The sequence below is a fragment of the Salmo salar genome, chromosome 11 (genome assembly GCF_965601325.2).
Source record: "Salmo salar chromosome 11, fSalSal1, whole genome shotgun sequence".
In the NCBI taxonomy this organism is placed as follows: domain Eukaryota; kingdom Metazoa; phylum Chordata; class Actinopteri; order Salmoniformes; family Salmonidae; genus Salmo; species Salmo salar.
Genome location: NC_138301.1, coordinates 45,220,452 through 45,232,792, shown reverse-complemented (window position 1 = coordinate 45,232,792; position 12,341 = coordinate 45,220,452). Strand labels below are relative to the sequence as shown.

The 12,341-nt window shown below is 44.3% G+C and overlaps 1 protein-coding gene across 1 annotated transcript in view; it reads left to right on the top strand.

The window, feature by feature from the left end:
* The window catches only part of kcnq1.1 (potassium voltage-gated channel, KQT-like subfamily, member 1.1), a 20,620-nt gene extending 8,279 nt beyond the window's left edge, over window positions 1-12,341 (top strand). The window contains exons 12-16 of the mRNA XM_082957546.1: window positions 4,463-4,538; window positions 7,384-7,478; window positions 8,107-8,153; window positions 8,806-8,867; window positions 9,494-12,341. Coding sequence (XP_082813672.1) covers window positions 4,463-4,538; window positions 7,384-7,478; window positions 8,107-8,153; window positions 8,806-8,867; window positions 9,494-9,727 — 514 coding nt within the window. The 3' untranslated portion in view covers window positions 9,728-12,341. The remainder of the gene's footprint in view (window positions 1-4,462; window positions 4,539-7,383; window positions 7,479-8,106; window positions 8,154-8,805; window positions 8,868-9,493) is intronic.

The window sequence follows — 12,341 nt, the reverse complement described above, 5'->3', positions numbered from 1 at the left end:
GACTACAGGTTCTATCAGGGTGATGAGGCCAGACAGACTACAGGTTCTATCGGGGTGATGAGGCCAGACAGACTACAGGTTCTATCGGGGTGATGAGGCCAGACAGACTACAGGTTCTATCGGGGTGATGAGGCCAGGCAGACTACAGGTTCTATCAGGGTGATGAGGCCAGACAGACTACAGGTTCTATCGGGGTGATGAGGCCAGGCAGACTACAGGTTCTATCAGGGTGATGATACCTGACAGACTACAGGTTCTATCGGGGTGATGAGGCCAGACAGACTACAGGTTCTATCAGGGTGATGATACCTGACAGACTACAGGTTCTATCGGGGTGATGAGGCCAGACAGACTACAGGTTCTATCAGGGTGATGATACCTGACAGACTACAGGTTCTATCGGGGTGATGAGGCCAGACAGACTACAGGTTCTATCGGGGTGATGAGGCCAGGCAGACTACAGGTTCTATCAGGGTGATGATACCTGACAGACTACAGGTTCTATCGGGGTGATGAGGCCAGACAGACTACAGGTTCTATCAGGGTGATGATACCTGACAGACTACAGGTTCTATCGGGGTGATGAGGCCAGACAGACTACAGGTTCTATCGTGGTGATGAGGCCTGACAGACTACAGGTTCTATCGGGGTGATGAGGCCAGGCAGACTACAGGTTCTATCGGGGTGATGAGGCCAGACAGACTACAGGTTCTATCGGGGTGATGAGGCCAGACAGACTACAGGTTCTATCGGGGTGATGAGGCCAGACAGACTACAGGTTCTATCGGGGTGAAGCGGCCAGACAGACTACAGGTTCTATCGGGGTGATGAGGCCAGACAGACTACAGGTTCTATCAGGGTGATGATACCTGACAGACTACAGGTTCTATCGGGGTGATGAGGCCAGACAGACTACAGGTTCTATCGGGGTGATGAGGCCAGGCAGACTACAGGTTCTATCAGGGTGATGATACCTGACAGACTACAGGTTCTATCGGGGTGATGAGGCCAGACAGACTACAGGTTCTATCAGGGTGATGATACCTGACAGACTACAGGTTCTATCGGGGTGATGAGGCCAGACAGACTACAGGTTCTATCGTGGTGATGAGGCCTGACAGACTACAGGTTCTATCGGGGTGATGAGGCCAGGCAGACTACAGGTTCTATCGGGGTGATGAGGCCAGACAGACTACAGGTTCTATCGGGGTGATGAGGCCAGACAGACTACAGGTTCTATCGGGGTGATGAGGCCAGACAGACTACAGGTTCTATCGGGGTGAAGCGGCCAGACAGACTACAGGTTCTATCGGGGTGATGAGGCCAGACAGACTACAGGTTCTATCGGGGTGATGAGGCCAGACAGACTACAGGTTCTATCGTGGTGATGAGGCCAGACAGACTACAGGTTCTATCGGGTTGAAGCGGCCAGACAGACTACAGGTTCTATCGGGGTGATGAGGCCAGACAGACTACAGGTTCTATCGGGGTGATGAGGCCAGACAGACTACAGGTTCTATTGTGCTGATGAGGCCAGACAGACTACAGGTTCTATCGGGGTGATGAGGCCAGACAGACTACAGGTTCTATCGTGGTGATGAGGCCAGACAGACGACAGGTTCTATCGGGGTGATGAGGCCAGACAGACTACAGGTTCTATCGGGGTGAAGCGGCCAGACAGACTACAGGTTCTATCGGGGTGATGAGGCCAGACAGACTACAGGTTCTATCGGGGTGATGAGGCCAGACAGACTACAGGTTCTATCGTGGTGATGAGGCCAGACAGACTACAGGTTCTATCGGGGTGAAGCGGCCAGACAGACGACAGGTTCTATCGGGTTGAAGCGGCCAGACAGACGACAGGTTCTATCGTGGTGAAGCGGCCAGACAGACGACAGGTTCTATCGTGGTGAAGCGGCCAGACAGACGACAGGTTCTATCGTGGTGATGCGACTTGACAGACTACAGGTTCCCTCTAATGGATGCTAAGCACCATGACCATCCACCACTTAGTGAAAGCACTACTCTGAGCTTAGTGTTTACAATGACACTCAAAGACAGATCCACTAAAGGTTTGGAACCACCCTTGTTTTTTGAGCCACTTTATCAGAGGCAAATGACAGAGACATTGAGTATAAAACATAAATGTTTCTGAGCCACATACATATTCATCAATATATTTATTTACTGTATGTTGCAAAACCACTTAGTTGACACCCACTGGGCAAAAAGTGGTTGAATCAATGTTGTTTCCATGTAATTTCAACCGAAAAATGTTTATGTGATGACGTTCAATCAATGTGGAAAACTGATTGGTTTTGCAAAAAGTCAACATAAGGGAACTTTGCCTTTTTCACCAAAATGTTTACCTAAATCCAATGACATGGTTAATTTTTTTGTTAATTTTACATTTATTTCACGTTAGTTTACAACTCAACCAAATGTAAATCAAAACTAAACGTTAAACTTGTCTGTGTCCAGTGGGCAGTGATTGCTGTGAATGAAGCCTCATAGGATAATTAGCCCTAAACTCTGCTAGAAGTGTAGTCTGTAGGGAATGGCCCCATCTCAATCTGGCTCAATCTGTTTATTCAGAAGAAATGAGGCCGGGGTGAATTTAGGCAGCATTTATGCTGACACACCCTGACACTCTTCAGCTACAGAATTACCCTCATGCTCTAGGGAGGGATTCTCAACTGGTGGGTCACAACCAAAATTTGGGACGAGGGAGGTTTTGAGTGGGTCATGGGAGTAAAAAATGTAATAATAATGTATTAAGAAATACTCTGGTCTGAACTCAAATAACTTAAAACAAGGAGAAAGTATGTAGACATGATAACACATATTTTTATGAGTAATTTAATTTCTGAAAATGTTTTCTTCAATCACAGTATTTCCAGTATAGAACTATTATCAGTACTATGTTTGTTGATTTTGTGGTCTCAAGCCAGTGAGTTTATTAACATTCTTCATATGGGCAAAATGGTATTATTGACAATGAAAGAGTAGGGAATGTTGTTCCCTTGTCATATAATTGCTACAATTACTATCAATATAGCCTTTGAAAATACAAATATAGTTTTCCAGATTGTATTTTGACGATTATTTTTCGCGATGCGAATATTGGGGTGCGACTGAGACGACCTGGTTCAATTTGGATCCCGAGGCAAAACCAGTTGAGAACCACTGTTGTAGGGTACTGTACAAATGAATTTCCTTGTGACTGTATTGTTTACTTGACTAGTTTTGACTTGAGAATATTCCTGGATAGTTGGTAAGCAACTCCAGTGTATATTTGGCCTTGTGTTTTAGGTTATTGTCCTGCTGAAAGGTTAATTAATTTCCCAGTGTCTGGTGGAAAGCAGACTGAAACTGGTTTTCCTCTAGGATTTTGCCTGTGTTTAGCTCCATTCAGTTTATTTTTTATCCTGAAATACTCCCCCGGTCCTTAACGATTACAAGCATACCCATAACATGATGCAGCCACCACTGTGCTTGAAAATATGGAGAGGGGTACTCAGTAATGTGTTTTATTGTATTTTCCCCAAACATAACACTTTGTATTTAGGACGAAAAGTGAATTGCTTTGCCACATTGTTTTGAAGTATTACTTTAGTGCATTGTTGCATACAGATGAATGTTTTGGAATACTTCTATTCTGTACAGGCTTCCTTTTTTTCACGCTGTTATTTAGATCAGTATTGTGGAGTAACTACAGATGTTGTTGATCCATCCTCAGTTTTCTCCTATCACAACCATTCAACTCTGTAACTGTTTTAAAGTCACCATGGGCCTCATGGTGAAATCCCTGAGCGGTTTCCTTCCTTTCTGTCAACTGAGTTAGGAAGGACACCTGTATCTTTGTAGTGACTGGTTGTATTGATACACCATCCAAAGTGTAATTAATAACTTCACCATGCTCAAAGGGATATTCAATGTCTGCTTTTTATTTTTATCCGTATACCAATAGGTGCCCTTCTTTGTGAGGCATTGGATAATCTCCCTGGTCCTTGTGGTTGAATCTGTGTTTGAAATTCACTGCTCGACTGAGGGACTTTACAGATAATTGTTTGTGTGGTGTACAGAGATGAGGTAGTCATTCACAAATATATTATTATTGCACACAGAGTGAGTCCATGAAACTTATTATGTGACTTGTTAAGAAACTGTTTTACTCCTGAACTTATTTAGCCTTGCCATAACAAAGGGGTTGAATACTTATTGACTCAAGACATTTCAGCTTGTCATTTTTAATTAATTTGTAAACAAAAATAGAAAAACACAATTCCACTTTGACATTATAGGGTATTGTGTGTAGGCCAGTGACACCATTTTTTTTAAAACGTTTAATCTATTTTAAATTCAGGCTGTAACACAACTAAATGTGTAAAAAGTAAAGGGGTGTGAATACTTTCTGAATACTTTGCTATAAAAATCACTCATAGCCATCTATCTCACGCAGGCTGCAGGAGACTCACAGAGCAGCTATCCACGTGATCCTACGGATGCGCTACTTTGTCGCCAAGAAGAGATTCCAGGTGGGTACGTTGTTTGTAGGAGTGTTTTTGACCAGCAGAACGATCCACTGTATTGACAGATACCACTACCTACATTCTGGTATAGGCTACCACACCTGGGTTCAAATACTATTTCAGGTATTTTAATTACTTTTCAGTACATTTCAAAAGAAGTATTCAGATATTTGAAAAAAAACAAGTAGTTAAATATTGAAATGTATTTGTAAATACACTTGGAAAGTATAAAACAAATACTCAAATACACTGACTCGAATGCATTTAACCCATACATTTGAATAATTTGAAAGTACTTTCACATACATTTAGGTCGACAATATGTTTTTACAAATAACCATTCAAATCCTCAAATAAAAGTACTTGTTTTGGGCTGTTTATTTGAAAATACTCAAATACACAGAAAAAAGTATTTAAATAAATACTAAAGTACACATGTATTTGCACCCAGGTATGAAGGCTACTGCTATTTCAGCTCTTTCCTCTTTCCCTCTCTACCCTAACAACATTACAATCCACTCCATACATTCAGACGTCCCCCCCCCATCCTGGTTCTTTCTGGTTGCCCTCAGCAGTCAACACACAGCATATCCTGTTTTATCAGCAGGCTGTTAGCCGCAGACTAGCGCTAGGTAGCGCTTGGGACAATGATGTCACGCTGATGACTGTTTACCCTCCTCTTAATGGGACTGCCTGTCCTCATGTCCTCTTAACGGGTCTGCCTGTCCTCACTTCGGTGTGACTGTTTGCCTTCCGCACAGGCTGCCTTGATCAAGTCACACCGGGACTACAGGACAAACAGGCAGCTTCACACTGCTGTCTGAGCGGGTGTTGTGGAGCTCAACCTAAAACTAACATAGTCAATCAATGAAGAGACTCTTCCCTCAGGCTGAAAAGCAGAACAGCGGACATCACTCAAGTTGTGTGTTTGCCTTTGAGTCTGTGTGTGTCTGGGTTCTCAGTTGTGTGTGTGGGGGGTGGGAGGGTGGTGGTGGGGGGGATTTGGACTTGGTTTTGGATTGTAGTGTTATTATGGTTGTGTGTATGGGCTTAGTGTTTGAGTGATCAGGCTGTCTTTAGGGTTCTAGAATACTCTGTAGTGTGTTCCCAGGGTTTTAGTTGAAGAGACTGGTGATGTTCCCGTGTGTGTGTGTGTGTGTGTGTGTGTGTGTGTGTGTGTGTGTGTGTGTGTGTGTGTGTGTGTGTGTGTGTGTGTGTAGAATGTCTTTATGTTTGGTGTGAAGTAGGTGTGTTTGATCTGGTGACACATATATATATTTGGAACACCATCTACTGTGAGGCTGTGTTGAAGTACCGTAACGTCTAAGTCCACGTCAGTTGAGGCCTGAGTTCAGCTGAGGTAGCTACTCTACTGGCTACAGGCCCACTGCTGCACTGCTCTACCCTGTTAGCACACTGCACGGTATGCACAGAGAAACTGACTCTACAGTCAAACACACCTAGTGGCTCATGAAGGATAGATACTGAACATCAGTGGTGGAAAAAGTACCTGTCATACTTGAGTAAAAGTAAAGATACCTTAATAGAAAATGACTCAAGTAAAAGTCAACCAGTAAAATTCTACTTGAGTAAAAGTCTAAAAGTATTTGGTTTAAAATATACTTAAGTATCAAAAGTAAATATAATTTCTAAAATATACTTAAGTATCAAAAGTCAAAGTATAAATCATTCCAAATTCCTTATATTAAGCAAACCAGATGGCACCATTTTCTTGTTATTTTAATTCATGAAACGCCAGGGGCACACTCCAACATTCAGACATAATTTACAAACAAAGCATTTGAGTCCGCCAGATCAGAGGCAGTAGGGATGCCCGGGGATGTTCTCTTGATAAGTGTGTGAATTTGACTTTTCCTAACAAGTACTTTTGGGTGTCAAGGAAAATGTATGGAGTAAAAAGTACAATATTTTCTTTAGGAATGTAGTGCAGTAAAAGTTGTCAAAAATATAAATCGTAAAGTACAGTACCCCAAATAACGACTTAAGTAGTACCTTAAAGTATTTTTACTTAAGTACTTTACACCACTGCTGTACATCATGTCGGTATATGACAGGGGAAAAAACACTCAGTGGGTTAACACCACGAGTGTTTTAAGTCATAGTTCTCCGATTAGTGGGTTAACACCACGAGTGTTTTAAATTATAGTTCTCAGATTAGTGGGTTAACACCACGAGTGTTTTAAATTATAGTTCTCAGATTAGTGGGTTAACACCACGAGTGTTTTAAATTATAGTTCTCAGATTAGTGGGTTAACACCATGAGTGTTTTAAATTATAGTTCTCAGGTTAAAGTCGGTTAACACCATGAGTGTTTTAAGTCATAGCTCTCAGATTAGTGGGTTAACACCATGAGTGTTTTAAATTATAGTTCTCAGATTAGTGGGTTAACACCATGAGTGTTTTAAGTCATAGCTCTCAGATTAAAGTGGGTTAACACCATGAGTGTTTTAAGTCATAGCTCTCAGATTAAAGTGGGCTAACACCATGAGTGTTTTAAGTCATAGCTCTCAGATTAAAGTGGGCTAACACCATGAGTGTTTTAAGTCATAGTTCTCAGCTTTAAAGCTGCAATATGTCATTTTTGGGGGGGTGTCTGTGTATTGTCTTGACTGCTTTCAATAATTGTGTGTGTGTGTGTGTGTGTGTGGTATGACTGTCTGATGTGCTTACATCAGAGAGAGATCTTTTCATATATTCTCTAGTCTGCAACTCAAACTTCTTTTCACAAACTGTTAGAAAGACTTATTTTACAAGATGTCAGCTTTTTGATCTGTTGACTTCTTTAGAGTTTTTACTGCTGAGGGTGATTAACACTGTGTGTGTTCTGCAGCAAGCACGTAAGCCCTATGACGTGCGAGACGTGATCGAGCAGTATTCCCAAGGACACCTGAATCTCATGGTGCGCATCAAGGAGCTACAGAGGAGGTGGGCTGCATCTCAAGCTGTCTCCTAAGTCCCGTTCATTTCAAATTGATATCAAGGTCTTTATGCGGGTTAGCTCATCCATTGCAATTAACTCACTGATTAAAGTGCATATGACTTGCACACTACAGACCCACTGGGCACAGACGTCAGTTCAACATCTAGTTTGATTTACATTTAGTTGAGTTGTCAGCTAATGTGAATACAACGTCAAATCAACAACTAAAAATCACCATGTCATTAGATTTAGGTTAAAAGTTGGGTGAAAAAAAGACGAATGCCCTCACGTTGGTGATGTTTTGCAAAACCAATTAGTTTTCTACGTTGATACAACGTCATCACATAGCTTTTTGAGGGTTTAAATTATGTGGAAACAACGTTGTTTCAACCAGTTTTTGCCCAGTGGGGATGCAGTCTTTTTTTTTTCTCACACTCGTCTGGGTCAAAATCCACAGAGATTTTTTTTTACTGCATTAAATTGAAACAATAAATATCCTCATCACCACGGAAATTACATTTTGTGTCTGCCTTTCTCTCAGATTTTGACCCAGTTAAGTGCGGCATGCTGTGCCGTGACTGCACCTGTATATAACCCAATGCACTGCATTCAATGTGTTTAATTCTCCTCTAGACTGGACCAGTCTCTAGGGAAGCTAACCCTCTTCCAGACTAGCTCAGGTAAACAGTTCTCTACTGTAATTTACAGCATCTTAGAGGGGTTGGACACAGTGTACTATATCTCTACTGTAATTTACAGCATCTTAGAGGGGCTGGACACAGTACTATATCTCTACTGTAATTTACAGCATCTTAGAGGGGTTGGACACAGTGTACTATATCTACTGTAATTTACAGTATCTTAGAGGGGCTGGGCACAGTGTACTATATCTACTGTAATTTACAGCATCTTAGAGGGGCTGGACACAGTGTACTATATCTACTGTAATTTACAGCATCTTAGAGGGGTTGGACACAGTACTATATCTCTACTGTAATTTACAGCATCTTAGAGGGGTTGGACACAGTGTACTATATCTACTGTAATTTACAGCATCTTAGAGGGGCTGGACACAGTGTACTATATCTACTGTAATTTACAGCATCTTAGAGGGGCTGGACACAGTGTACTATATCTACTGTAATTTACAGCATCTTAGAGGGGCTGGACACAGTGTACTATATCTCTACTGTAATTTACAGCATCTTAGAGGGGTTGGACACAGTACTATATCTCTACTGTATCTCACAGCATCTTACGTCTCTTCTTGTTTCTTGTTACGTCTTGTTTCGCTGGTTTATGACTTGGACCATGATGCTCCTGGGGCCAAAGACAAAGCCAAAGACAAAGGCACCAACACCATCGGCTCCAGACTCAACAGGATGGAGGACAAGGTAGGACGTTACTCCATGTTACACCCTCTGAACAGAGTACAGCTACTCATCTACAGGTGCCATTTCTATTGTGCCTTTAACCAGATTTCAAAGCCCTCCATTTTTTGCCACCTTACCACAGCCAATGTTAAGCACCCAACTCAGTGACACACAGCAGCCATTTTGTGCCAAATCGGTTTGACCAAAATCTGTTTGTGCCAAGTCAGTTTGACTATAGAAAAGCCATCAGTGTGGATCAACTGTGCTCAGACTGATGCTTTGCACAGGACAGTCAGGTTTTTTTCTCCAGCACAGAGGTCTGATAGGAGTGAATTCACTCTACACCGACATAATCAGTCCCCTAATGATATCCCTAAAAAGGAGTTGACAACCAGGGTGGATTTTCATTTACAAAACCTTTCAAGTTTTCTATTTGTTTTGGCTTTCATTAAAACTATTTTGATCATTTAATGAGGTATGATAATGTCTTGGTTTGTTTTCCCAAGATGAAAAGGATTTGGTGATTTGCCTGAAAAAGGCCGATAACGAGAACATTAGAATACACATTTCCATTTTCTGCAAAAACAGAAATTCTATTATATTATTCTGTACAGCATTGACTTTTCTGTTTGTCCATCTACTTACAGATACAACGCATGGACCAGACACTCAACCAAATCGCAGAGTCCCTTACCCAGCTGTTGTCTGGGACAATCCAGGGGCAGGGGGACATGGGGGGAGCACAGGGGCAAGGTAGGAGGAGGTCACAGGGTAGGGCAGTTGTCCCCAGCCAGGATAGCCTACCCAGCTACGAGCAGCTCTCCACCGCAACCCTCCATCCATCCCTGCACCCCAGCCTCAGCCAGGACAAGAGCTCCTGAATCGACTATCCATCCACCCCTCAACCCCAGCCTCAGCCAGGACAAGAGCTCCTGAATCGACCATCCATCCACCCCTCAACCCCAGCCTCAGCCAGGACAAGAGCTCCTGAATCGACCCTCCATCCACCCCTCAACCCCAGCCTCAGCCAGGACAAGAGCTCCTGAATCGACCCTCCATCCACCCCTCAACCCCAGCCTCAGCCAGGACAAGAGCTCCTGAATCGACCCTCCATCCACCCCTCAACCCCAGCCTCAGCCAGGACAAGAGCTCCTGAATCGTCCCTCCATCCACCCCTCAACCCCAGTCTCAGCCAGGACAAGAGCTCCTGAATCGACCATCCATCCACCCCTAAACCCCAGCCTCAGCCAGGACAAGAGCTCCTGAATTGACCATCCATCCACCCCTAAACCCCAGCCTCAGCCAGGACAAGAGCTCCTGAATCGACCATCCATCCACCCCTCAACCCCAGCCTCAGCCAGGACAAGAGCTCCTGAATCGACCCTCCATCCACCCCTCAACCCCAGCCTCAGCCAGGACAAGAGCTCCTGAATCGACCATCCATCCACCCCTCAACCCCAGCCTCAGCCAGGACAAGAGCTCCTGAATCGACCCTCCATCCACCCCTCAACCCCAGTCTCAGCCAGGACAAGAGCTCCTGAATCGACCATCCATCCACCCCTCAACCCCAGCCTCAGCCAGGACAAGAGCTCCTGAATCGACTATCCATCCACCCCTCAACCCCAGCCTCAGCCAGGACAAGAGCTCCTGAATCGACCCTCCATCCACCCCTCAACCCCAGTCTCAGCCAGGACAAGAGCTCCTGAATCGACCATCCATCCACCCCTCAACCCCAGTCTCAGCCAGGACAAGAGCTCCTGAATCGTCCCTCCATCCACCCCTCAACCCCAGTCTCAGCCAGGACAAGAGCTCCTGAATCGTCCCTCCATCCACCCCTCAACCCCAGTCTCAGCCAGGACAAGAGCTCCTGAATCGACCATCCATCCACCCCCAAACCCCAGCCTCAGCCAGGACAAGAGCTCCTGAATCGACCATCCATCCACCCCTAAACCCCAGCCTCAGCCAGGACAAGAGCTCCTGAATCGACCATCCATCCACCCCTCAACCCCAGCCTCAGCCAGGACAAGAGCTCCTGAATCGACCCTCCATCCACCCCTCAACCCCAGTCTCAGCCAGGACAAGAGCTCCTGAATCGACCCTCCATCCACCCCTCAACCCCAGTCTCAGCCAGGACAAGAGCTCCTGAATCGACCCTCCATCCACCCCTCAACCCCAGTCTCAGCCAGGACAAGAGCTCCGGAATCGACCCTCCATCCACCCCTCAACCCCAGTCTCAGCCAGGACAAGAGCTCCTGAATCGACCATCCATCCACCCCTCAACCCCAGTCTCAGCCAGGACAAGAGCTCCTGAATCGACCCTCCATCCACCCCTCAACCCCAGTCTCAGCCAGGACAAGAGCTCCTGAATCGACCCTCCATCCACCCCTCAACCCCAGTCTCAGCCAGGACAAGAGCTCCTGAATCGACCCTCCATCCACCCCTCAACCCCAGTCTCAGCCAGGACAAGAGCTCCTGAATCGACCATCCATCCACCCCGCAACCCCAGTCTCAGCCAGGACAAGAGCTCCTGAAGCCGAGAAACACCAAAACCACTTTGGCGCTTTCTCTCCGTCTTATTCTGAGATCAGTGTTCTTCATGATAATGAACCAGCTGTATAGTGCTAGGGCAAAAACTAAACGTGTACTCAGTGGGGGCCCCAGGACCGAGTTTGGGAAACCCTGCCCTAGAAAAGAACCGTATAGACAGGAGATTTAGCAACTCTTGGAGGACAATCGAATTAAATCCAAAAATATATATATATTATTAAAAGTGGAACCAACACGTTTCAGCTTTTGGCCTTCTACTTTAAACAAAGATCATTTTATTTAATTTCAATGTCCTCCCAAGAGTTGCTATATCTCCTATCTGCTTCAGTTTGCTCCTCAATTCATGCACCTTGGTTGGAGAGCGAGGTAGCGGCAGTGCTCCCTTCCCTAGAACAGAACAGTGCCTTAGCCTACAGGACAAGCCAGCTAGATACACAGACAGGACATATTTTTCATAGATCCTGGATATGATTATGTTTCTGAATTCTCATTTACTGCAATTGTCAATGTTCCGGGGGAACTTTTCTTGGAAATGTGAGCAAGCGCCATATTCAAACTCTTTCCCCTCAATCAAAAGGAAATAAGATTAAAGTGCATATATAACATTATTCCAGCTGTGTAAGAGTATTGGAATGTTACAATATCAAAAAGTAAAGGTAGTATTCTATTTGATTGAAATATGTTGATATGCAAAGCAAACACTTCAGTATAAAGGTAGCTATGTTTTGATGGTGAATATGGAATGATGTCCATACCAAAAGTAATCAGTTATAATAACACAATATGTTTTCAAAAGTTCTCCATGTATGTACCGTCAAAACATAAACTAAAGTGTTGGGGCCGGGGTGAGGGCTTTTATGTAGATTTTCAATGCAATCAAATTGTGTAGCTATCATGTTTTATAAAGATTTTGCATTGACAATAAATGAATGTGGCAAATATCCATAA